Here is a 27978-nt window from a genome sequence, read left to right on the forward strand (position 1 = left end):
CAATGACTTATCGGTGCTTTATTCTTCTTATTTAAGAGATTCCCTTTTGCAGTAAGAATACAGATCCAGCAGTGGCATGCATGGATGGGGATTCTCCTATAATTTCACATAACTTATGCATGTTGCCTTTAACAAAAAAAATGTTGCATTAGGTACAGGCAATTCAATCCAGCTGAGAATAGTTCAGTGCAACCCCTCTTGAACCTTGTGGGACATTTGTAAGGTTGATTCAGAGGAGAGAAATAAGCAGAGCTGGACACCGAGAGACACAAAGGCCAAGACCAGGGAAGTGACTATGAAATACAGAGTTATTTATGATGACTTTCAGAGTTGTCAAGGAGGCTGAAGCTCAGATTGTGGAACACACCTCTCTAACAGTCACATCTTGAGCATCAACCAGCCTCTACTGAGTTCTCAGGGAAGATGTACTTTAGCAAGGCAAGGTGTGCCATCACCAAGCCACTCGTTCCAACTGATGCCAGCAAAGCATTTTCAAAGGCGGGTCTCCAAACTCAAGTTTAAACCACACAGACATCAAGCATCTGTCAGAAGCTGTCGCCTGTCATAGCAGCTACTTGTGTAGCAGCCTCATACCGAAGCTAACGAGGCATCCCACAAAGAGGTGACAAAGTCACTCTTGTCACCCCAGACCGAATTCAGATGATTTAGTAATCTGGAAGGGGACCACAGCTCTGAGAACAATGGCAAACCCCTCTACTTTTCTAACATGTCAGCTAAAGTAATTCACGTTTCAGAGCTGCTCACATCAATGCAAACACATACGTTAACTGAAGGGGCAAAAAAATACACAGTCAAAAACGTGTCTACAACGTTTTATGAAATCAGTGCAGGGTTCCTGATTTATTAATCTATTACTTGTTATTATTATGCAAAAAATGCCAGAGTCCATCTGCTTGAAGACCAAGCACTATTCAAGGAGATTTCTGGTGGCTTTAGGTCAAACACTAAAGAATTCAGTTCCTATTTGAGTGTAAGCAGTTGTTTTAAAAGTAGTATACAAGTTCTAGATCCTGCCACCACAGCCGCATCCATATAAACAGGGAGGTCTTGCACATGCAGAAGTTTGAACTGGCATGTACAGAGTGGCTCTAGACCTGCATACATGGCAGTGCTGAAGCAAGCAAATATGGGACTGATGAACGCAAAATGCACAAGAGCACATGCAAGCTCAACCATGCCTGCTTCACCGATCTTCTTTTAGAAAAAGACACTACGACTTGTCACATGTAAAACTGGAGGCTGCCCATGACAATGAAAAATGGTATCATTCGTAGCCAAGAAGTGCAGTGCAAGAGCAAACTGATGTTTGAATTGTACACGTTACACCTACCCAACGTGTGCAGACACAGGCAAATTAAGCAGACTGCCTTTGGTCTTGCTTCCTCCCTTTTCTTAATATGATGCCTTTGCCACTTTCTCTGTACCTGCCTGATCCAAAAGGAAGGCATTTAAATTATCTCTGAAAAGCTGCACTACTGACAAATTCAGGTGAAGAACTCAGCCTCAAGTCATAGCACACACCCAAACCAGGTCACCCTGTGTGACCAGGAGCATCTCTGGACTGCCTCTGCCACCGAGCCCTTCCCCTCCTACTTGGAGTTTAGCAAATCCAGAGGCTATTCCGCACCCACAAGGAACTCAGGCCCTACACCGAGCACATAAGTAGGATTTACAGGCCTTACGGAGAGGTAAATTTCATGTTCCATTTTCAAGAGCCTACTGGATTTGGCTGGTTGAATTGGTGGATGTTTTTTAAAAATACTTTTGTATGCAACATACTAGGGTTGCATGATGTCAGTATTTCATCAAACCAAACTACCCAGCGCTGAAAAGAGCTCCGCTTTATGGTTGATTTCAATCATTTTCTTGAGACACTGAGCGATACACAAAAGTCTACTAGATATGTGACATTGTCAGTAATCACAAGCATCACCGACTCTAAGCAGTATAATACTAATGGGTTATTTATCTAGGTAATTACAGCAGCATTTGTTTATTGCTCTAGTAGAGCCATTCCAACATCCAGGGCTTAAGATTTGGGAACGGACAGCCCAGTTCCACCATACAGGCGGTTCTATTTCATGTACCCCTCCACACAGACATCCCTCTTGCACTGGGTGTCAATTTGAGGCGTATAAGCTCTCTTAGGCAAATATACAGAACAACAGTTACCCACTGATGGACCACTACTATTTTTCCCTCCTACTTTTGAGTAGGTTTAGAAAATCCCTGGGTTTTCCACCAAACTCCCACTCAACCCACTTACGATCTAATCCCAGCCTTGCACAAATCATTGAGAGACTCCCATGACGCAACGGTGAGCCAAGATGCAAAGCTCTGCAGGACCACGTAGAAGGACAGGCAGAGCTTCGTGCAGGGCCAGCTAAAGCTTCCCCTAAACATGGCCAACAGAGAAGCCGCAAAACTCTAAAACCTGAGCTCAACTTCAAACTACCAGCTACTCCCTTACTTTCTAGGAGTAACTCACCTTTACATGATGAATGAAAGATTTTTCTTCAGAATTTATAAAGCAAAATCTTTTCTTGGATCAAACCTGGTAATTATTGTATACACTAGCTCTTGCTGTACTAGATTTACCCTCCGTATTTCTCCAAAATTCATTACTTCTCTAGCTAGCTGGGACTCCTTAATTGTGCCTTTCTCAATTAGGTGTGAGTTCGTATCAGAGCTGTGGAGGTAGCTGAGCATTTTACAAGGCCAATGGGGACAGAAGGTCCAGGTGGAGCCCTTGGAAAGACACATTTCTGTAAAACTGCTGAGCCTTAAGCCTGAGGTAGTCTTTGCTTATATGCAAGCTCTTCTAATTCCACTCAGATATATGTGACAAACAGCTGCACAAATTCTGTCTCAGTTTGAGGACAGATAAAATTGGTATGATTTCCATACCTAAATAAGCTGTGAATTTTATCCTCATGCATAAAGCCTTATGCAAGACTTAAACCGTGAACACTCAGGGGATTAATTCATTCTCCTGGAACAAGGATCTAAAGCAAAAAAGCAGTTTTCTTGCTATTTCAAAGCCTGTGAGTCTTCCTTATTTCCATCTGCACTGGCATCCCTTCTTCGGTGTGAGGGTTGGGGGTGCAAAGAACAGAAGCTGTGATGGCTTTTACTGTATCAGAAGCTCCAGCTTCAGCTTGGTTTACTCCTTTTTCCCAAGAGGTGCTATTCTTTCTGTTCTTTTTAAAAATAATCTCCCAACTTTCAAACTCCTACAGTCATGCTTCGCTTGGTCTGTGTTTCAAGACCTTTAATACCATTGTTGCCAGTATTTTTCCCAGAAGGCATGTCTTTTTTTAGGCACTGAAATGCTTCTTTGCAGGCCTAGAGAGGTCTGTGAGATAACATCGAGGTGGCTGTACAAAACAGAACACCTGGAAAAGTAACATCCGAGCCCGAGTGGTGCCCGACTGATTCCAGATGCTCAACCACTAGGAAAGCAGCTCTGGAAGAGATTTTTCTTGGAAGCCTAGTGTATACTATGCAAACCAGAACTAACAAGAACGTTGCGTTAGTATCAAAGAATGGGATTTACTTCATATTTTTTTTTTCCTTCAGTCAGATGCAAATTGAAGAAAGTATCCGAGGGAGAATGGTAGGCCCTTGACTTGAAGGGATTAATTTTTGTTGTTTATAGTGTCAGCCTGCAACTGGTGACTCCCAACAGTAAATCCTGGCTTGATTATTGAACGTAAGAGCTCAGTTACTGAACGTAAGATAGATCAGCCTTGCCCTGTATGCTTTCTTGCAGCTTTACTGGAAGATTTCTCTCACACCTGGAGGGCGCTAACCACTAAATTTAAGTGTCATAAAAATCAACAATCAGTGCCCAAGGCACTGCTCTCTCCTAAAAAATACCATCTTAGCAGTAATGTCAACAGAGTCTCAAGATCAAATATGGCAGGACACGGAGCAGAGAATGTAGCATCTGAAGCACAGATGCTCCTCCTGCTTCCAGCCCTAGCTTTGCATGACTGTCAGGACGGGGCCCCGGGGGGTTGAGCATCATTCTGCTATGCTCTAAATACAGCTGATCGACGTCCCATGGGTTATTATTTGTGTCGTCCCGAGACAGTTAGTTGGGCACTAGAGAAAATATCTTTCTAGGCCATACTGTGTAAGAGGCATTGCTTCCTCTCAACTCCTTGTTCTGGTCATCTCTTAGATGACACGTTGCTCCTGGGTGAGGAAGACCAAAGAATCTAGACCTCTCCCCGTTCCCACTTGCCTTCCCCAAGCTTGCCTGTGTGAGAGACTCTGCTTTGTACAGGCTACGGAGCCTGCACTAGTCCTTTCCTAAGGCACAGCTTTCACATCAGTTGAAAAGTTAATGCAGCGAAGCCATTCTCTCTGCTTTGCTTTTTGAAGCTTTTTTTCCTTTCCCCAGACTCTGACTCCAGAGGGATGTAAAGACTGGGTTTGCTGCACTCAGTTTGTGCTTTGTCTGAGGCTGTTTGCTTTTTCAACTTGTAATTTCAGTCATGCATCTCCTGTCGACTAGGAGGGGAGCCAGGCAGCTCGCTGCCTGCAGGAGGAATTGGAAGCTTACCCGAGTGTGGGGTTGGAGTCCTAGATGAAGCCAAGCGGGCTGTGTCTGGAGCTCCAGATTCAGGCTTTCAGTCTATTTGAACGCTACGCTTAAATCATTACACACGCTTGTTCAAAACCAGAGGTGTTCTTGCTGACAAGCAGCAAAATGAACACACTTCTAAGGACAACGTGTACTTCTTGTTGAACATTTGCAATGGGGTAAGCTTTACTTTGAATAGCTTTATAAAATCATTGGTAATCTTTAGTTCCCAGACTGCCCCTAGCTACAGCCATACAAACTGAGGTTAATAAAAAGCAAACCCTTCACAGCACTACAATTATAGCAGGGTAATGGTAGGCTGAATTTGGACCCGTTTCTTTTTCTATCTGACCCGGGAGATAAAGCTGTACACAAATGTGTCAAACACCACATAAAAAACTGGATATGGGGGATCTCATTCCAGCATTGTCATTCTTTACCTTCAGCACTGAGGAAGCATGACCGATACTTCTATTTTGCATATTCTGTCATGGAAATGGGCATTTCTGTACTGGACTTTCACCACACACAAATGCTAGTTACCTTCAACAGCACACTTTAAAAAAAATGCTTAATGATAATTATTTCAAATAAAGATAAAAAGTCACATGATGCTATGACAAGAGCTTTAGCAAACACAGTCCATTTTTCATGCCGAAGAACTTCCACATTCCCACAAATTCCTCCATCCCCTTGGCCCAGAACTAGGTTTAAAAAAGAATAAAATCTTGAACCAGCAATTGTAATATTCAGACTGCTTCACAGCTCTATACATTTTAGAGGAAAGTGCTTTCCCTAATGACAAGGTAATAAAACCTTTGACTATACCTGCCTGAAACCTCAAAATAACCCCAAAACATAAGCAAATTATCCTTGTTTTGTCCTTTGTTGTTGAAAAATGGAAAAGCTAAGCTACGAACTTAAATATTTGCTCACAACCATATCAGCAGTAACTACAGATAACAAGGAAATTTGAAATCTCTGAGGCTTTGTGCTATATTCAGAATACCAAGTTAATTTCTGTTGTTGAAACCAAGCCAAATCCTTTGACCTATTTCTCAGTTTGACATATTTAAACTTAGGCTTTTTAATTTTTTCTTTTTCCTGTGTGTTAACCCTCATGAATGCCATTTTACCTGGCTACTTCCTTGCAGATACAGAACAAGAGGTTCAGTCTTGGGGATGGTCACCCACATTCTGTACCAAGTCTTCCCTTTTTCAAGGAACTGGAGGTAGCTGCTGAAGAGGCTATTTTCGGCTGCTAAGATGCTTTGCTTCTGGATGAAGGGGAAAAAAAAAAAGAGGGGAAAAAAAAAAAGAAAAAAGGGCTGTTTCCACTGATGCTTACATGGGCAAAAATACTTAGAATTAAGTATGAAAAATACTTACAAGTTGTCCAGAGTCAATTAATATTGTAGGGCAAATGCTGGATAGCCCATAGCTGAACAAAAGTGTAGTCATTATTATATACCGCCAAGAAACAGCACAATTCCACGTAATACAGGCAGATGCTGAGCTACTGTTCCCAGCGGACATGAAGTTAAATTCCACCTCCACCAAGTAAATTGAGAATAGTAATTAAGATGATGCAGCTAGTTTCTTGCTTAGCAAAGTAGCCTGGGAGATGATTTCAAATTAATGCAAAAGGTGTATTAATGGATACTCTTGTGCATGGATGCAGAGAGATGTGAGCCAAATCAGAGAGCACTAAGGCAAAAAAAAGATTGAAACAAATTTTTGTATTCTGATAGAAAGCAAAAGAAAAGTAAAACTCCTTTTCATATCAGACTCTACACGGAAGTCTCCTGGGAATTTCTGGCATCTGCTAATAACATTTGTAAAGTGGCAATCTCCTCAGCTGCTGTTAAGCTTGTTAAGAAAGTTTAATGTAAATAGGAGGGAAAGAAAAAGACCAGCTCTCATCTTTCTTTTTTATACACCTAGTTTCTTGCATTTTACCTGATCCTTTGAAGATTTAGCAGAAGGCTAGAAGCCTGAGTGTATGAGGGAAAGATGACTCTTTTCCTTTGGTTTTTGCAGTTTTCTGCTGTAAACTGCTTTCTAAAGTAAAGCCATAGGTCACGTTTCACTGGTTTGCTTTTTGGCTTTTCAGATTAACTCTGGGCTGGGTAGCTGTAGATTTTCACTTTACTGGCAAACAGCTCTGCTTAAACAGTGCTAGAAAGTTTATTATGAGATACCACAGACTATACTGATGCATTCTAAGCACTCATCATCTGCAGTCATAGCTGTAGTGTGTATCTGCAGTTTTTGATGGTATCAAGCTCCAGATCCAGAATCTTCTCTGCGCTCTGCAGATGTGGTAGCTCAGGGAAGGGCAACGTGCATTTCTAGCTTTACCCTACTTTGTATTTCTGAGATTCTGGATGTGTTTGGGTACAAACCTGACAAAGCACCTGAGCAGCAGAGTTCACTCTGGGACACGATGCTAGTATAATTTTACCTGTGTAGGTACATTTAGTAGCCTGGAAAGAAATATAATGTGCTGGGAAGCAGAGCAGGGCAGGGTCTAAAAAGACTATTTGAGGAAGCATTTATTACGGGAGCTCTGATATGCACTGGCAGGTTTCTTGCTCAGTCTAGCTCTTTTCCATGCAGTTTTGTTCTCATGAAGGGTATAACAAGGCTGAAGGCAGTCTGATGGCACTGAGGGGTAGCTTCCAGAAAGATGTTTTTCAAGGTAAGATGTTTTTCAGTATAGGCCACAATTGTTCCCTAATTTTCCATGCCATGCTCAAAGGAGAATGGTGGTAGGTCAGCACATCAGGGGGAAGGACGATTTGCAATGAAGTTAAGTTCTCTGTGTCTCAGTGTGTCTTTCCAGAATTTGATGTCCCTGTGGGTCCACTTTCAACAGAGATGAATGTCCTCTTTTACATATCTGTGACTTCTGGCTGTATTTCACAGGTAAAATAAATGAAAACCTTTCTTCAAGGTGGTCCATGAAAAGCATGGCACGTAACGATACTCACAGCTCTGCCAACAGTCTAAAAAAAGCATTGGTAAGAGAAGGTTCAGTTGTGGGTGAGGATAAAACAAATCAGTTTGCCAACACGTTTCTTGTTCTTGTAAAAAATAAGGGTAGGATGTGCTGCTATCATGGTATAAAGCTTGTTGACATCTGTGTCAATTGTGAAGCAGCAGTTTACACAGCATCATTTCTGGAAGTCAAGTCTTGGAGAAAAGAGTCTGCCTTATAGCAGGTTACAGAAAGTTTCTGTGAATCCTGACAGTCTTTCAGAAGGATGCCACACTTTTGCACAATCAACTAAGAAAAAATTCCCTTCAATAATATTTTGACAGGATGTGAAATAAGGAGTGCAAAAGTATCTTCTAGATGGTGTAAAAGTGAAAAAGCAAATCTTATTCTGTCAAGTTCCGCCAGTGGTTATTGCGCACAACTCAAGATCTGAAATGCCCCACAATAAAAACAAACCAGAAGTTTTTCCTCTTTTTTTTGTTACTTTGAAAGCTGAAACCTAGCTGCAAAATCTGTGTGCATCCCTGTCTGATCAGCATCCCACAATGAACGCTTGCCATTTACAAACAGCATTCAGGCTGCATGCACATTCCATACAAATTATAGGCCAGAGGGTCAAATATCATGGTGGGGGGAAAAAGGTAATAAATTTTGTTTTAAATAATTACATTTAAAAAAAAAAATAATAGAAGAGAGAGACTCACAAGGGCAGCTAGCACACCAAAAATTCTTAGCTAAATACTGTACCTCTACAGCTAGTCTTTTCTTTTGTTCTCCGACTGCTTCCACTCCAGGGCTGCATGGGCTTGCTGGTAACTGCAGAAAACACTCTTTACACACTCGATTGTGACGGCTGTTATCCGCAAGTGTTTTAAACTCGGAGCATTTTGCACAGATCACCTGTATCAGAAAGATGGTGCTTTATTAGCCATCATTAAGACATAACGCTTCTCCAAAGAAAGTGGCTTGCAGAATGGCTGTTATTAAAGTTAAATCCGGAAAACTAATGTAAGCATAAGATAGAGTGACCAATATAATATTTACTTTCTTTACCTTCATCAATAATTATTTTTTTTTTGTGAACCCATGCTGCATACCAAAATACCTAATTAAAGGAAACATATGCCTTTTGGGAAACACTTTATGATTAACACCACACAAGTATGAATTTCTTTTCTTATAAGCCTCTGTAAGTCAAAAAGGGCTTAGGATGACAAAGCCATTAGTGCTTTTTAAAGCCAATCAAAAAATGGTCTAGGAAGGGCTGATTTCCAGAGTAAAGGTGGCTGACTTCCTCATCAATCAGGCATCAAGTTCAGCCTGACAGAACGGAGGAATCCAAAACTGACCGACCATTTTAAAAGCACAGTCTGATATATTATCAATTTAAAACTCTTTGTCTGATGCCAAATTAACAAGTTTTGATTCCTTTCCTCAGCTGCCAAGATCATACAAGGACACATCAGTCCCACGAAACCGGCGCTCGTGAAGAACAATGGATCTGCAGCTCGGGAACATGTTTTCACACTTAAGCTCTGACGCTACCACTCGCTATCGCACCGCTGCTCCAGGGAGAGAAGCTGTTCCCCTGGCATGCAAGGCAGGGGCAGGCAGCCTGGATCAACATCCATTCCAAATTTACTGCACAAGAATACACCTCAAACAGCCTTCAGGTACAAGTACATATTATCATACGCTTCACTGCAAGACGTTAATTACTGTACGAAGGCAACTGCCTTAGTTCAGCAAGTGTTAAGGGAAACCGGGTTCTATGAACAGAAGCAAGCTACCATTTTTAGAAACATGACAGTCTTTCCTCGAGAAGAATTCACTTCTTTAATTTGAATGCTATTGCCACATCACAGAACATCGCATAACCAACAAGTGTTTAACAATAAATTATTAATAAAGTAATTTTGTTATCTCACCGTCCATGGTGGCAAAGCTATTATGTAATTCCTTTAATAATACTGAGCTTTGCAATGGAATATTTTAAACCTCCAGAAATATATTTCATTATTTTAGTAGTTATTAATAAAAACAAACCCAGAAGGTTGAATAATCCCAACTCCAGCGCAAAAGTATCTCCTCCACAGTCATTTTATTTCAATTGCTGAGACTGAGGTTTCTTTAAACATCTTAACTATATATATTTGCGCCTCTCTTCAGCTGAAAATTTATCTCCACTTCAAATGAATAATGGTATTTAAATAACATTAGTTACATTAGGAACGGTGAACCATGAAACTCAAGCCATAGAAGGCAAGTTTCATGTCATCTTACAGAAATCAATCTCATCTTGGCTGTGGTTGTGATTTGCAAAAAAACACCTGAGAATTCAGCTCTCAGCACAGGGCACTGGGGAAGAGCGGCCAAGTGCCTTCAGTAACCTGGCCTTGAATCTCTAGGACTGGGTTCTTTTGCCTTTTCAAGGAGGAGGACATCACTTTGGTGCAAGCAATTCTCAACAACTTTGCTTTAGGGAAAGAACCACCCACCCATCTTTAATATCGTATATTCAGCTGTCCACCCTAGAAAGAGCTGCTGTGTGAATGAGGCTGACAGCAGGCCATTCTGTTTCTGCAAACAAAATATAGGGGACAGCTCCCTCCCCAGATACACACACCTCCCCAGGGAAAGTACCACCTTTCTTTTTATCCACTGAGGCACCGTATTTGCCTTTAAAACAGCCCCAGACCAGGCAAAACCAGAATTTTGCTCTTTCTTCCCCTGATTCCCAGGGAGCAGAGCAAGTGGAAATATCTGCTCTGTCAATGACCTGCCACAAATGAGAACATCTTAGTTCCTGCACTGAAAAAAAAGAAATAAATTCTCTTCAACAGTCTCTGCAGAAGAAACTAGAAAGCTCAGTGCATTCTGATACTTACGGCCCCACACTGCTTACAGTGGTGTCGCCTTTTAGTGATGGAGTTGAAGCTTTCGCTGCAGCTCTTGCAGGTCTGTTTCTCCTTGTCTCGCTTGGATTTAGAAGATTTCCTACAGGAATCACTCTGAAATGAAAAGTAAAACTAGGTGATTTTTTTTTTTTTTAAAAAAAAAGATTGCAAAACAATTCAGAGACCTACTGACAAAGGTGGTCTTTGGGTTTCACACCATTTTAGGAAAGGATTGACATCAGTTCTGCTGGCAACCCACAACTGGCCGGCCGGCCGAGCCACCGGGGGTTTCTGGGCTCGCATTACGTGACTGCAGATTGCTAAAGCTGATGCCTCAAGTCCCTCCCTGCCCGCTTGTGCCATGGACCGACCTCCCCTCCCTGTCTGTTGGTGAGGAGGAGGAGGAACGGGCAACGTGGGTTTCTTCAGTGCTTTGCTTCTGGCCCTCACCTCTTCCTCCCTGCTGCAGCACGACTTGCTTAAGGTAAACGTTGACTTTGTAAGCACGCTGTAAGCTGCTGTTTGTGGGGAGAGGGTGCGGAGGTTTGGGGGGAAGCAGCTTGGTCGAGGAAGCGAGTGGTGCTGACAGTGGATTTTTGCACGACCCAACTACAAATGCTTAATTTAGGAGTTTCCTCAGGCTCCCTCCCAGCCTGTGATGATAAAGCTCCTCAGGAAGACAGAGACGCCTACGCCAGGGACCTGCTATCAGCTGCTCTTGGCAGAAGACACTTTCCACCAGCTGTCTAGAAAGCCAAGCAAGTTCAGCCTCTGAAGCTATGCACCTAAGCTGTTACATACAAGTCACTCAGTACAGCTAAACAATTGTACGATTTTCTGATAAACTGAAGACCACTAACATGACAATGTGCAGTTCACAAAAATACAGCTTCCCGCAGAACTTCAAGCAGACCCTCTGTTTTGTTTTCTTTTTTTAAAATACATAAATATTGTTCCTCCTTCCTTGTCAGCATGGTATGTGCAGCTCCCGGGGGGTAAGCCCGGGCCACCCCCAGCCAGGCAGCGTCTGCCGGGACACCCAGCCTGAAGGACGGGGCTGGAACACGTTCCTCTGGCACAGCTCTTTCACGGGAAGAGGTTCGATAACTCTTCATTTTTGTTTGCTTGACACAATCATTCAACAGACTAGCGGGACATTTCCTCTAAACCAAAAGTGCAGAGGTATTTTACATTTTTTTCTGAAAAATCAACCAGGCAAAGATCAGGCCCGTTGTAGGTTACACAGATGCTGGGCTCCTCAACACCCCCCATCTCCCTTTAAAGCACCCATGCACACTCAGTCACAGCTTAGGCCCACCTAAGACAGAACAATTGGCTCAAATTTCTCTTTTTAAGGCAGATGCAGGCACGTGAGGGTGGGAGGAAAGGCAGCAGCAATTACAATTAGCAGAGGCTGCCCACAGATCACCATGCAGGTGCCACCGGCGCCAGGGAAATGCTGTCATTTGCCCTCAGGTCTCACCTCAGTGATTCCAACTAACCTGCAGAAGTCACTAATACAGGTTTTCAAGGCCAATTAAAAAAGAAAAAAAACCACTATCAAATTTTAAAAGCTGACACCACTCCCATCTTTCCTTGGGTCTCTGCCCTGCCATTCCCAGGTTACAGAGGGAAACAAATTGTCTTTCAGCAGAGCAATTGAAACCACCTGGGCTTGTAATGGCATTACACAACAAAACCAGAACTAATTGCTTCTAATTGGATTGGATCTTTTCGTTTTTATTATCTTTTCTATAGCTGCAATAGCAACGTTTCAAACTTGTATACAAGTACATAGGACGTTTTGCAATTCAACTTGGTGAAGCACAGTCATACGGATTCGTTCATTCAGGAAAATCACTATTGTACCACCATACATGCCCATATTAACTGCTCAGCAAAACAGAATGCTTGCAAATCCAAGTCCTCCCACACACATCAGCGGAGTGCTGTATTTCACTTTTCTTGTGAAGAACCAGATGTAACCAGTACAACATTGAATTACACCAACTGAACAATGCCTCAGATGAATCACTGGTAAAAACATTCCTTTCAGACTTTATTAGACCCCTCCAAGTAAGGCGTATAATTAGGGTGATTTGAAAAGCTGTTACTGATCAACAGCAATTTACAGAGTGACTTTTTTATTTGTATCGCATACACTGGCTAAAGTCATCTGTTTTTCACTCTGATCTTGATGCTAAAGCTATTTAATTTTTTAGAAGACTGATCTTCCTTCCACTGGCCAGGGAGGGTTCCCCTTAAGTTGTTAGATCAGAGCACTTCCTCACCAGCCAAGCTTATTTTTTGCTTAATAGTTAAAATTTGCATATAGCATAACCAGTCTTTTGATTCTTACGTTCACAACAGTTTCACTAGTGTTCCTGGAATAGCGAGAGCATAAATGAAGGCCTCCTGAGCTGTGACTGGAAAATAATCTTGACAAATGTTAAACAAAACCAGTTTTTGGCTTTCAGTTGGTATCTACACATGCCTGCAAAGGAAACATGCTGAAGTTCCTCTAACATGAACTGAATGGACTGCTTCGTGTAGAAATTGGTTAATTTGATTTGTCCTTCAGCAGGAATATCCATCATCACCCATACGCATGTTGCTGTAACACAGATAAGGCTCAAGTTGAATACTTCCTCTAATGGATCTCGTATTTGGCTCCCTCCTCAATGTGAAACAGTCTGGATACTGTTCACTTTCAGAAATACATGACCCATATTTGACAAAGGAAAGAAAGCAGACTGGGTTTATATTGGGCAAGATTTGTTATGACAGTTTTGCATAAGCCGTTATTTTAGATCATTATATTTTAACTTTTGCTGTAGCACACAACAAGCATTTAATACTAACTTCACTAATCAAAAAAGGCACTGCATAAAGAGGTCTTTAAGTGTTTGAATACCAGCAACATTTCATAATATTTCTCAACATTATGAGAATACAGTGAGAACACAAGAGTTTGAAGCATTGCTATTGCAGCTGTAGAAAAGATAATAAAATGAAAATGTATTTTCCTTATGATTTGGCAAATTCCAATGAGCAATTACAGAAGAAAGACTTATTCAATATTATGTTATTTAACCACTGACACTGGAAAAGAATTAAGTAGCCTTTTTCTTTCCACCCCTGTGAAAACCATGAGACTTCACGGCATGGGCAGTCCCCCCATCCCACCCAGCGATGGCTCAGGAAGCTGACCTTGCCATGTGCTCTTAACTGTACACCATCTGAACAGAGAGGCTTTTGTAGAAAACAAGGACGTGCATTGTAATCCACAAACCTTGTTCGTCAAAGATAAACTTAACAGTCACTTTGCAACCCTGTCCTTTCTTACACAAGCTGTGTTAAGAGGGAAGCTAATACAAAGCTGCCCCAGTTGAAGCTGGAATATCTTGGTACTAAGGCACTTGAATAATTGTCATATTTCTCATCTGTCTCGGTGTACCCAGCTCTGTTTTGAAGCTGGTTGGTCTGACAGGAAAATACTTGCATAAAATCTGTTCAGAGCCAGGATCTACAGTAAATCCTTTCAGACTGGGCTGTTTTGACCACTAATTTGCTTTTACTCCACAGCTGCATCTAACTAAATCTTGACAGTTTCCTCCAACTTTAACATTTTGGTGGAACAAGAGCCTATGCCCCAGTGAGAGGTACAGCTCACACCTAGAGCTAATGGCCTGCAAGGCTAAGGCTGCGGCTGGCCTGCTTAGGCAAGCAGGCATCACATCATTAGCGGACCACTGGAGCCCTGGTTTGCTTCTGAAAAGCTGGGAAGAAACACCGAACAGGTGGTAGGAACCAGCACAAAACCCAATGGGCTCAGGAGACTTGTTCTGACATTTATCGCTTGCTACATATTTCATTCTGTCTGGGTCAGTAGGTAGAAATTAAGCCGCAATGCTGTACATGCAATATATACATGGTCTGATGAGACTCTTACTATGGGCGGATGCAGGAGCCACAAAGGGGTTTCAAATCTTTTTCTTCTCACGCTTATACAGCTGCGTATTTTCCATTTACAAATTACATATTTAGAGACACCCGCAATGGGGCAGAACATCAGCAGGTGTTTCTGGAAACGCTGAATATACATGATAAATTAATTTAAATTAGGTGGTATATTTTGTACTTTGTAATGCAGCAAAATTGTTTAGTTTGTTTCTCTCTATGCCAGTAGAGGTTACAAGCAAGGTTACATGCAAGACAACCTTCCACTAGCTTGCACTTTCCTGGTGCATATAGGTTGAGTATAAAGTGTGCTACCGGTGCAGCGCAGCAAACTGTTCCCACAATGCTGTACAGCAAGCAGATTATGGTTCCTGCAGGAGGTTTTCACGGTCTGGTTATGCTAACGAGCGAGACTGAAGAAAACCCCAGCAGACTCTTCAGCAGACTCAGCAGAACCACAGGAAGATGTTCGTTTGCTGACCACCACTACCACCAAGTGGTTTGCATGGGGAAGCTGTTAAGCATAGAGTGCACTTGCTCATGCACTCATGGAGCTGTTTCTACAGGGACGTCATCATTAAAAATTGATATTTTCTAAAGCTGCATCCAACAGCTGAATTCACTGCTCACGCTGATGTTATCCATTTGCTACAATACAGCGGAATGAGATCCCAGAATCAATACTACACAATTTTGGATATTTTTAGTTTGTGTTTTTGATCAGCTCCGTATTTTTTTTTCTATCTCAGGAATTAGATTTTTTTTTCTCAAATACACAACTTCAGGAAAATCACTTCATGTGTTAAGATATACCATGCGAATCACTGACACAACTATTTATAACCAACTAAAAAGATCTAAAATTTATTACAACTAAAATTTACATTTCCCTAAGAAACTTCAGACCAACAGTACATTTTATGTGTTTGTTTTTAAGTACCATATAAAACATCTTTTTCATTAAGCAGCTAGCTCACTATAGCATCTGTAACTCAAGAAAAGGGGCACTAATCACAAAACTGACTACAAATAAATAAAAAATTGCTTAGGGAAAATACGAAGTGCAAGCAGACAATTAACAGCAAGGAGTACACTAATTACAAACACTGATTTTTAATAAGCTCTGGTTTGTATAGGTGAGGTTGCTGGCTTGTTTAAAAGCTTTTCATTGATGCTCTGTAAACTCTGCCAGTAGGTTACAAGCTTGGCCAGAGGTCTGGAAAAGCCTGCAAAGTGGGTCCTTTGTAATTAAAAAGGCCATGTTAATACATAATATCCTATAGTAAGTCTCAGCAGGTAAGGGGTTTTTTTTAGTTGTTGTTTCTTCTTGTTGGAGCTTTTATCAATGAACTCAGCTGACCCTAAGCCATTTCCTGAAAATCTATTATTCTTAGACAAGATTTTAGAAGGCAGAGAAAAGAATGTGAAAAAATAAACCTTATTAAGGACTCGAAATGAGTTTGCCTCAGCAGCAGTCACAGACGTTGTACAGAGCAAAATGAAAAATACCTCTGAAAGTATATTTTGCTTTTGCAGCGGCCAATCACTTACAGGCCAGAGATGTATGAAAGTACTATCATCTCCTCCTCTGTATTGGCAGAAACATGAAAAGCACGCTATGAAAGAAGTGTTAACCAAAATTTAGTTCCGCAGATGAAATCCCGAGTTACATATTATGACAGTGTTAACCAGCTAGGTTTCCTTGTTTCTCTTTGCCCTCCTCCCTGCAAGCATTCACTGTAGCTATCAGAATTGAAAACAAGCAAAAACCACAAAAATCCCCCAGTACTACAAATGTAACAACCAACCCCTCCATGTAGGTTCCCCATAACTAGGCTCACAGCACGCCAGCAGCATTTATCTGGAAGGGGAGGATTTAAATTCACTGATGCTGCAAGCACTGCAAGTAGTGGTGGGTATCACTGTGCCAAGAAGTTAAGGACAGCACAGCTGCAGCAAGGGACAGCAGAATATAAACCGCTAGACTGAAGTATCTCTGATTTTTTTCCCTGCTACAAAAGAAATATAACCCGCAACCCCCCTAGCCCCACCTTGCTCTACTGAAAGTATTAGCTTCAAATTACTTACCCCTCCAAACACACCACCACCATCTGCTCCTGGCATCGATTCCACCGAGCTGGTGCTTGCTGTCTGAGGGGAACAGAATGACACAGACCTATTTCAACACGGACACTCTTCCTAAAATATATTAAACACTGAAAAAGAAAACGCGGCATCATTTGCTTTTAGCCCCTCAACTCTTTACTTGTGAATACACTTTAATTGCACATGTGCTCAGCTACCCTCAGATACTGGGCTGACCATGAAGTGTGTGACTTTACAGATGGCACTGGGCTGCCAAGCCTGCTTCCCACGGCAGCATGTGCCTATCCCCCACAAGCACTGCAGAAAGCAAACGGCCACATTTGCTGTTACACCGCTCTGTTTGAGCCCTGCAAGCCAAACAAGCAAGTGCTTTGTGTAGTCAGCAGATTCAGAGAAGGAAGAACATTTATTCCATTCAAATACTACTCAGTTAAGCTTTTCTTAATTGCAATACATCTCTTAATATATTAATAAATGCAAACTGGCATCTATATGTATTCACTCTCTGTACGTATTCAACACACACGGAGAGCAAATAACAAGCTTGCCTACAGTAAAATCATAGACTACATTCTAAAATGAAAACAATCTCACCTGTCATTAATTTACTGGGAGTTTGCTAGTTTACCAGGGATTCTCAAAATATTAGAATCTTTAAGATACATTCTCCTGTTATTCCCATAGGTCATTCTTCCTTTGTAAATTAGACATCTCAGACTTCCAGGTCACCCAAATCTCCAGTGCACTTTTGCACTCTAGCTTCATCCCATTTGAAAGTCAGAAGCTGTAATTTCTGTTACTGAAGACAACCCAAACTGTAGCTTTAAGTGGCCAAATTCAAGAGCTATTCATTCTGATACCTAGTTGTATCTATTTATACACTAATACAATCAACCAGCTCTTGAGAACAAGCAAATGAGCAAATGCATCCCCTGGGGCTAGGGCTGTGCCATCCCGGCACATTTCCGCAGGGAATGCCACTTAATTAAAGGAAAGCATCATGGACTTGACTCTAGCCAACTATTTCTGCTTGTGCAAAAACCCAAGAACCCTAGGGTCTTCACATCAGCTATTCCCCAGTCCTGTGGAAAGGGGTTTCTTTCCATTGAAATCTCAATCAACCCAGGTATTTAGATCCTAGCAAAAGGAGCACCTGTATGCTGTGACATGGGGCTTGGGAAAGAAAATGCAAAATGTGGAGAGAAAATGGGATCTGAAGGAGAGATCGAGAAAAACCCCAGCAGGTTTAGGGTAAAGAGTAAATTCTTCTAGTTGCCTGTTCAGATCCCTGTGCCCTTTTAATATTTATTTGGATTAATGTGCTAAAAATCAAGTACCCTCTACTCTTAACCTGGAAAAGATTTCCAAAGGGCTTCTCCCCCTTACGTTACCATTACTGCTCAAAACGTGTAGGATTTGGTTCGGAGGAGGACAGTTAATCACGCTTGTCAGAACCACCCCAAAGCTAGGAGGAGGAACAGAAACAGGGATGGGAAATAATAATGATTTAATGGCGTCTAAAAATCATGATCTGACTAACAGAAGCATTCACAAGTCTCAAATCTTAGGGATGCCAGTTCCACAGAACTGAGCTCGCTGTGGCACTTTTTCTTGCTGGTCTTCTAATAACACACAAACTGCGTCCTTCCCACACACCATGAGCCTCCAGCTCCCCTGAGATCAAGGAGTGGTGAAAGAGGTCCTTTTCTTTGGGAACCTTATTAGGCAGCTTTAAAAACAAAACAAAACAAAACAAAACCTTTAAATGGCTTTGAAATGCTGCAGATGAAAACAGAAAACAGGGAAACGAGTGTCCTCTTTCTGAAGGAACTAAGCCACAAAGGGACCCTGAAGCTTTCTGAAAAAACTTTAAAGACCACGGCTGCAGTCACCCTGCAGGGGAATGACTGGCAATGACTCCCCAGTCACCTCCTGACAGGTGGGAGTTTATTAACTTCTGTACATTATTACACAGGGATAATCTTAAGAATTGGGTCAAATGTCAGGTCTCTGCACCTCCAAAAAACCACAAGTCTTCTGTAGGCAAATTACAGGCTGAAGATCAACCCCTAATGCTTGTATGAGGTTATGTAAGTCAGCAGGGAAAAGAAAAGCATGGTAAGAACTGCATGCTAAGGCACGCACTGGTCATGCAACTGCAATCAATCATAAGCACTGTAACATATCAAATGTATGGCCAAGGATGGAAGAAAAGCAATTTGGCTCTTTTTCTACAGGCTTATTAGAACCAGAGTCCAATTTCTGGTAGCTGTTACAGATCCAGCCCAGAATCCATGAATGCATATCTATTTCTTGACTCATGAGAGAAAAAATAGGAAGATCATTGTCATTTTTTCCTCTAAAGCACGCTGTCCAATATTCCATACATATGATGAGAGATGCATGGTGGATGCTGCCTACAGCAGCTTATTGCTACTGAGAACGCTCTCAGTATTTGTCCAGTTTTCCTTACAGAACTACCTTCGGGTCTTTTTAACTGGCAGCGATTTCTGCCACATTTAGCTGCGACATTCGTTTTCAAAGCTGATTATCTAGATAAGCTAATCTCCTAAAAATGCAGGTTAGCATTATGGAATAAAATAAATTAAGTTGCATACTGCATTTATATCACAGCCAGGAGATAAAGCAGATTTCTGCTCTGCTTGACTTTTATGGCTACACCATTAACACAGAAGCAAAATAAAATGGAATTTACAAAGCAAGACAATAATAATAAAGTTGAACAGACACTGTGTCTTAATTGGATAGAAAGAAGTGTGCTTAGCAGTTTGCTTATTTGCAAAACATTTTTTTTCCATCAAAGCATCCTGGTTCTGAAGGCATCCATGAGTTAACTTAAAAATATAGGCATTAACTGATTGTTTTCCAATTTTTTCTGAGTAATTGTAGCTGATGAATAGCTCAAGATCAGTAAGCTACACCGTATTCTGAAAATGGCTCATTGCTGGCTGCTATCAACAACAGGATCCTAGACTCTGCAAAGGTTTGCAAAGATCTCTGCTGTCAGCCTGATTAATGTTGGGATGAAAGGAATATCTAGCATCTCTCCTGAGCTCCCTGGGAATCAGTCAGATAAAAATCCAGCAATACGGAGTCACTGAATCAGATCTGGGAAAGGAGAGGTTTCAAAAATGGTTAGGTACCAAACAAAAAAACAAACCAAACAAAAAGTTTAGGAAAAGTGGGGGAGGAGGAAGATAAAAGGGCGCCAAGTTTAATCTCTGCAGATGGACCTTCTCTGCCTGTGCTCCAAGATTTACCACCTTTGACCACGTCATCAACACACAGGCAGCTCTGCATGAAATTCCTAAAAATTTCCCCCCTTCAGGCTCTCTCCTCTTTAGCTTGTAGCAAATGACTGTGGCTAAGGTTATCACCATTATTTTCAAGTCAAATGAAGAGATATTATCATCCTTATGTGAACACTTTAAAACCAAAATTCCTATCAAACACAGCACAGGGTAATAAATTATAGTTGCAGAGAAGCAGAATAAACTTACAAAACTATTTTGTGTATTTACTTGAAAAGCATTCTTTCTCAAATGTACTTAATATCTGTAAGATAGTATTTTTGAAAGCATCAATTTTTTCCCCAACTCTTTAAAACTTTTAAAATAATTGTAAAATAAAAACCAGGAAATAATCCCAAAACACAGCTCTGAGAAGATGGGGAAAAGTAATGAAGAAAACCTCCCAGGCACACAAACATCATTCCAGACAGCCAACCGCTCGTGACATTGAAGAATTACACCTGTTATGCTAAATGAGCCACTAGTCTGGAAAACATGACTGATAGATCTCTTGCACCGAATTACCCTGGGTAATTTATTCCATACCTGCATGGTTGAGTAACTATGACTGATATGCATTTGAGAGCCAGAGAAATTGAGCCAACTGTACCGAAATGTAATATAAAAATCAAGAACAAGACTACACTATTTTAGTTAGCTGTGTTAAGTCTAGCTTAACTGTTGGTAAAACTGTTATAGCAAAGGAGAATTAAGCACTCATACTTACTGAGGAATCGGGAAGATGCTCCTCCTCTTGAGAAAAAGAGCTATTGAAAGCTCTAAATGTCTCGCTGTTCTGTTTGTGCTTTTCAATTGTTGCTTGAATGACCTGAGACAAAAATTCCAGCAAAGATGAGAAGCATCACAAAGGAGGCTTGGAAAAATTCTCTCATAGGAAGATGGTTAGGATTATAATTTTAGTGAAAAATCCTTATGTAAACGAAATGGAAACTTTAAAAACCTTAATACCTACGAGTGCTGTTGTTAACTCATTACTGTTTAACTTAAAAAACTACGGTTGTTATCAGTGTCTCTGCAAAGACAGACTGCAAGAATACAGAGGGCCAATCTCTGACATCTCAGTCTCCCCTCTTGCTGGGCTGAGGACTGCAGGGAATGGGGACCTGTTCGAAGCCCCCATACACCACCTGGGGACAGTGGGTCTGCGGTGGGACCCTGACTGGGGCTCCACATCTCTCCATAAACAGCTTTGCCAGATACCCAGCTTCCTCGCACAGACTCGTTCGTTCAGAACCCCCCAAAAACAACTTAAAAAACCAGAAGGTGCTGACTGCATGATGATTTCCACCCATATCGTAATGGTTTTGTATTAACCTGAATCCATTCCCTCTTCTCCTCTTCTGTTCTGTTAAAACAAAAGAAAAATACAGAAAACATCATAACTCTCCTTCCAATATTTTCAGTAAATTCAATTCACATCTGCACAGCTTTATATCATCAAGATTTTAGCTTTGCTATCCACTATTTTATAAACATTATTAATAATCATTGGCCTTAATTATTACCAAATACCAAAAATGTTTGAATTATTAATACACTGGAACCTACGAGCACTACTGTAAACACCATAAACATTCAATAAAGCAAATCAATATAACATTAACACACTCTGACTTAGGACCATCATATCCTCTTGCATATGTAAGCTATGCATCTTTGATGCTCTTCTCCTGGTTTAGAGCTATGTCATACTAGCACAGCCATATCCTCTAGATCATAAATTTCTACATAAATATTCAGAAACCTCAAAATACAGAACAAGCACCATACCTAGCTTGTAGTTCCAGTGATCTCTTTTTTCCCGTTATTGAAAATGTATGAGCCACGTTCTGCTTGGCAATTTCTTGGACCTGTAAAAAGAACACGTCAGCTTCTTGCCTAGTCTCTGTCGTCTTTCAATCATTTTTAATGACTTAAAAATACATTCATTCTTTGAAATACTTAGTTGAAAAGTTCACTCAGAATACAGTACAGAGGTAGAAAAACACAGGATTGTTTACATAGTTACTTGTCTTGCTACAAAACTTCTGAATCTGTATCACCAACCAGTCCCCTACAGCAGTAGGGGAAAAAGGTATCTCCTGTGTCAGCGAAGCGAGAAGGGAAGGCTTTCAATCAAAGCATGTACAGAGTCACCATTTTTTTACTTGCCTTTGGATGATGACCTCAAAATTCCAAAAAAGAGATCCAAAGCTGGATTTCAGAATTGCATTAAATTCCTCCATACAGATATTGTTATATTTTTGGATTCAGAGGGGGTCTGATGCTGTCGAGCGGGGAAGCATTAAAACGAGGGAAAAGAAGAGGTGCAAACCTGTAGTCCTGCAATGTCCATCTTCTCTCGAACACTGAACTTCTGGCCTATCAGTCTCAGTTTTGGCACACAGTATAGCACCATGCTGTTAAACTGTAACAAGGGAAAGCTTGAAGTTAAGGCATCACACAACGGACAGAGCTTGCATTTTGATGGCTTAGGACTGGGGTGTGTTACTCTAAGATGTACTTCTCAAAAGGAGATTTAAGGAGCAAGCTAGGCTCACATATCGTTTGAAAGAAGTGAACAGACAGAAACATGTCAACCAGTCACTTCCCACTTCTCCCCCTCTCTCTGGTACCAATTTGGCTGCCTTGAAAGCAGACAAGGACTATTCCCCCCATGTCAGTGAGAGCTGGCCGTCTTAGGCAGCAAGGTAGCACAGCTGGACCACACTGCCTCAGGCGCTTAGCAAAACACCGTCTTTGAGGAGAGACATGGGAAAGACCCCTTTGGGCCTGACCAGCCATCGGCACAGGGCACAAGCATGGGAAAAGGAAAGAAATCCTCGAGGAAAAAGCATCAAGAGAAAGCTGCTGCTCAGAGGAAGGACTAACTGGGCTCAGTTGGTGAATGCTCTTGTCTTTCAGCTTGGGAAGACAGAAATGTACATTTCAGAGCATATCTCTGAAAATAAGAGGACAACAAAAACACTCACCAGGAACAAATATCTATCCTGCGCGGTGCCATTCTTTGCTGAAAGTTTCTGAATGTGTCCTTCTTTAATGAGCTCATTGGCTGGGTTAACAATATCCTCTTCACCACCGAGTCGTTCATAGACTTCCAAAAGCTTGTGCATCTTTTCCTGCAAGTACAGAAACCCCAGCAATGTAAATGTAAAAAATTATTCCACTTGGTCTATTACCCACAGTATCATTTCTGTGGTATGTGTATGTAAGTAGGAAAGAAAAGTCTTTCACTTCTGCTATAGCTTAGCATTTTCAAAAATTGATCAATACCTGCTCCATACTCTTCAGTACTCTTCCCCTACTCTGTACTAGTCACTCACGAGTCACACTTGGATTGGGCAATTTTAATGATGTTTTGAGGTCAAGCTATTTGATATTTTTAGATATTCCTATTCAACAATAAAGATTTATCTTTGGAAGCAATGGCATCCGGTCCAGTAAAATCAATGGCCAAGCTGGTGACTAGTATATTGCCCAATTGTTTCCAAATTTATTAACTCAGCTTCCACGCCACACCTCAGACTAAGATTTCTGCTACAGTATGATCATTTCTCAGCTTCTGAGATGCTTCCCCTCTTGCATTGTTGCTGACAGAAGGGCAGGTAAGTCTCCATCAGGAAGCACGGTCACATTCTAAGCAAATTCATATTCATGGTCATTTTCTAAGCAAAGTCTAAAACTGTAGCTGTATGGGGAATGCTGCAATCCTACGCAGGGATGTCCACGACAAAAAGCACCTCTGAAACAGGCCAGGACAAGCTGCCTAACATACAGTTTTAATGTCACTCAGACATCCTTACGTCTTGTTCAAAACTCTTTATGAAGGGATTGCTTTTTCTTTTTCAGCAAAGCACTCTTTCTACTTAATATTAAGTCATCCAAATATTAAAGTCCCTCTGCACGGTATTCAAATAGATAAAGGTAACTAATTCACCCACTTGCAGCTTCAACTAATTCACCCACACAAAGCACTGCAGCAGCTTCAACAAGTCAAAGTAAGGAAGGTGTGTAAATCTTGCTGCTGAGTTACAGCATTTGGAAAAGTTTGGCTTTCACCCACGGAAGCTGGACTGGGGTGCTCCAAATGGCACTGTCAGCAAATGGTCAGAAAGCGAGGCCAGAGATCTACACCGTGACACCCAAATACATGACCAAACACACCTCTAAATTGTACCTCTACCTATCTATAGATTAAGCCAGTTTCAGGTCTTTATACACTTTTTTTACCCCCAATGGACTTCAGAATTTTCACCACAAATATACATCACACCAGTTCCTGTCCTAATCAATTCTTCTGACCAATGATTAAACAAATGAACAACCAGAAAACCCTACCAAAAAAAGCCAATCAAACCCAAATGGTTAAAAGAAACAAACTGCAAAACAAAATGGGAGGTGGGGGCTGTGGACTGAAAACAAATAAGCAAATCACCTCAGCCCAAAAAGGCTGTAGATTTTTTCCACCAAATGGAAGATGAGCAAGAGCTCCCACTAATCTAAAAACAAATAAAAACCAGTGAACTTATCAAGTGGTTTTTTTTTAGAGGAGAAGCTGTAACACAAACACCAGATCCAAAACCTGAGGGACATCTGCACCTCTAGGAAAATTCAGCTTTGGAAGCATTATTTACTACTACTACTGCACCATAACAGGAGGAAGCAGCCAACAATTAATTCTAACCTCCACTAACTTTCAGAGATTTTGCTACAGCCCTTGCTTTTCTTTTGGTTTGGTTCTGACCTCCCGCAGCCACCCGTGCCGCCGTGCGGGGCTCTGCAGGGGCACGTGTGTGGGGCGGTGCTGCTCTCACACTGCACTGCTCCCCACCAACCCACCAACTGCCCCAGCACATCACGGCACCTTCTGCTGGGACGTGCCAGTTGGGAAACCACGCGGTCAAACCTGAAATTCTTACTTGGGTATTTTTCCTTCAAGTCTCTGCTTAGGCAGATTAATAAAAAATTATTCATTACAGAATAATTCAATGCAATCAGAAGCTTGATTAAAGGCTTCAGGTTATTATCGGCAATAAACAGGGTGTGCAAAATTATTATAGCACCCTTTTCTAACAGCTTTTTGTGTACTAACAGAAAAAGTATCCAATGCAGAAAGCAGCTAACTGGCGGCTTCACGTTCCTGCCATCAGTGGAGATACTGTACACAGTCCCCAGCAACACAGTTGTTCAAGACCCCAAACCAGAAAAATTTCCACTGAAGTGTATCCTTACTGAGAGAACACACTAGACTAAAATAGAAACATACGGTTTCAAAATGGGTTTTCACTGAGACATACTGAAAATACACAGACATCAGCTGGTCACCTCCCCATTGCAGCCTCAGGAAACGTGGTCTCATGGTGTCCCCGTCGGCCAAGGGAAGGAAGTAAGGGTCTGATACAAAAGGGGATGTAAACCTTGTACCCACAAATGGTCAAGAAGCATTAAGCCTGATCTGTAGCATTTCAGATTTATTAGATACAAAAGCTCCTGAGGCACTTGGGTGCACAAAAGGGGTAATATCTGTAACTATGAAGTCCATTTACTTCAATGGTAACACACTACCTGTATATTCTGCATGTAAAGCACATGCTAACATTCAATATCTCTATGGTCTCAGTCTGCCCAGCTTTAGAAGTACAGCTTATCAAAGCTACTGACACACGCTAAATGCACACTCTGTGCATTTAAGATGAGCCAAAATCAAACAAAAACTAACTCCAGTCTGGTAAAGACTGTAGGACTGAAAAATCAGTGTGAAAATCTGCAAGTACACCTTGCGAATGGACCTCGTTGTAACACTTTCAGTATTTCTCAATGAAAAGCAAATAACGAGTTTTATGAAGGCCTCCTTTTTCAACCCATTGGGCCCTTAAGAACAAGAAAAGTGAAATTTAGGCCCAACAAACCACAGTAACCACAACAGGACTATTTATGATAAAAAGAACTCAAGATATCCAACTGATGTTTTACTTCTGACTCACTGTATTTGAAAATTCTCCCCAGCCTACTTCACTGAGCCTAATGCAATGGGGGACCATTGGCTCAACGAAGTGTTTCAGTCAGATTACAACTCCATTATGCAATTCCTACTCACCATCTTTCGGATCGCTGCATTCGAATGGTTCGCTGCTGTAGATATGAGCTCCAGTGACTCTGCAATAAATTTAGCAACAGTTATGCATTCTCTGGGTGGTATTTGTCCATAGCACCTTGGGTTTTTTTTACACCTCCCTGACTTGGTTTTCCTGCAAAATTGCTGTTGCAAAAGCAAGGACTATATTCTTTCCTTTCATAAAGTAAAAGGAATGCTTATAAGCAGTTATATATATACACAATCACTTCTGCATGTTCAACGGGCCCACGTGCATCTAAATGCTTAGTCTTTCTCTCCTAAAAGTCTAGGTGAGCCAAAGCACATAGTGACACACACACACACAAAAAATAAATAATCACACTCTACCAATCAACCTACTAAAAGTTAGCTTAAGTCTCACTTGAGACTTCATAAGCACATTTTTTAGACTGTTCTCCTAAAACAGGACTTGTGTGCTTATGATAATACCAACGATGTTTTGGTCAAGATCACAAACAGAAGTCCCTTTCTCCTGTTCTTTTGAGTTAGAGTTTAACTTGCCTTCCTGGCAAGCATGTAAGACCATTCTTATTTTCTTCCTCAGGCTATGGGATGTCCTCCTGTGTTTGTCTTTGGCCATACAATGAATTAAATAAAAATGCCAGATGTTCTACCATTACAAACTTCAATACTTTGTCATTGCTTATTTTCCAAAGCTCCCTTCATTCCTAGAGCTGGCATATCAACCCTCTTCTCTGCTCAAGAGCATTCAAAATCTCTTTGTACTACGTTCAGCAATAACTTGATTAATTCAAATCTCCATTTCTACCACAGCTGTAGTTGAAAGTATCTGAACGTGTGAAGACAAAACTTTCCAAGATTTTATTGTGTTCATTAGACAGAGAGGAGTTTACATGTACTTTCAGCATCTTTCCTGTCTGGAGACTCTTCTGGAAGTTTCTTTAAATAGTCCTTTAGGAGAAGCTCGTAACGAGGAATCCTTTGCACTGGTTCAAGCATGTGATGCTGTAATGTCAGGTTCCCACACACCTCCTGTTTCTGTAACAGACAGAAACAAGCACAGAAGCATTTGGTTTTGCTCCTGTGTTTGGTGTTAAACAGCGATGAAAAATGACTACTCACACACAGAAACAACTTCTCAAGCTATCATAGAATCATAGACTCATTCAGTTTGGAAAAGACCCTCAAGATCACAGAGTCCAACCATTAACCCAGCGCTGCCGAGCCCACCACTGAACCATGTCCTTCAGCAGCTACACGTCTTTTAAGTACCCCCAGGGATGGTGACCCCACCGCTTCCCTGGGCAGCCTGTTCCAGTGCTTGACCACCCTGTCAGTGAAGACATTTTTCCCAATATCCAATATAAACCTTCCCCGGCACAACCTGAGGCTGTTCCCTCTTGTCCTGTTGCTTGTTACCTGGGAGAAGAGACCGATCCCCCCCCCCCCCCCCCCCCTGCCTACAGCCCCTGTCAGGCAGCTGTAGGCATAAGGTCCCCTGAGCCCCCTCCTCTCTGGGCTGACCCCCCCCCCCCACCTCCCTTGGCTGCTCCTTGTGCCCCAGCCCCTTCCCCAGCCCCATTGCCCATCCCTGGACACGCTCCCGCCCCTGTGTCCTTGCAGTGAGGGGCCCAGCACTGAACGGTGTTGGAGGGGCGGCCTCACCAGTGCCGAGGGCAGGGGGACGGTCACCGCCCTGGCCCTGCTGGCCACACAGTTTCTGACACAAGCCAGGAAGCCCTTGGCCTCCTTGGCCACCTGGGCACACCGCTGGCCCATGCCCAGCCGGCCGTCAGCCAGCGCCCCCCGGCCCTCCCCCGCCGGGCAGTTCCCTGCCCCCAGCAGCGCTGCTGGGGCTGGTGTGACCCCCGGGCAGGGCCCGGCACTCAGCCCCCTCGAGCCCCACGCGGTGGCCTCGGCCCATCGCCCGGCCTGGCCAGGCCCCCCTGCAGAGCCCACCCATGGCCCTCTGG

At 42.0% G+C, this 27978-nt stretch overlaps 1 protein-coding gene across 5 annotated transcripts in view; it reads right to left on the reverse strand.

Annotated features, from left to right (window-relative positions):
• Positions 1-27978, reverse strand: part of FGD3 (FYVE, RhoGEF and PH domain containing 3) — a 128870-nt gene that overhangs the window by 18111 nt on the left and 82781 nt on the right. For 4 of the 5 annotated variants that reach the window (XM_080386245.1, XM_080386248.1, XM_080386247.1 and 1 more), the window contains 11 exons: positions 26905-27043; positions 26006-26064; positions 22881-23027; positions 22223-22315; positions 21679-21758; positions 21223-21253; positions 20615-20716; positions 16559-16621; positions 10502-10624; positions 8361-8513; positions 5749-5889 (listed from right to left, as the gene is read on the reverse strand). In XM_080386245.1, coding sequence (XP_080242371.1) covers positions 5749-5889; positions 8361-8513; positions 10502-10624; positions 16559-16621; positions 20615-20716; positions 21223-21253; positions 21679-21758; positions 22223-22315; positions 22881-23027; positions 26006-26064; positions 26905-27043 — 1131 coding nt within the window. The other variant, XM_080386246.1, reaches the window with a different exon arrangement.

The sequence above is a fragment of the Falco punctatus genome (assembly GCF_963210335.1).
Source record: "Falco punctatus genome assembly, chromosome: 4".
Lineage (NCBI taxonomy): Eukaryota > Metazoa > Chordata > Aves > Falconiformes > Falconidae > Falco > Falco punctatus.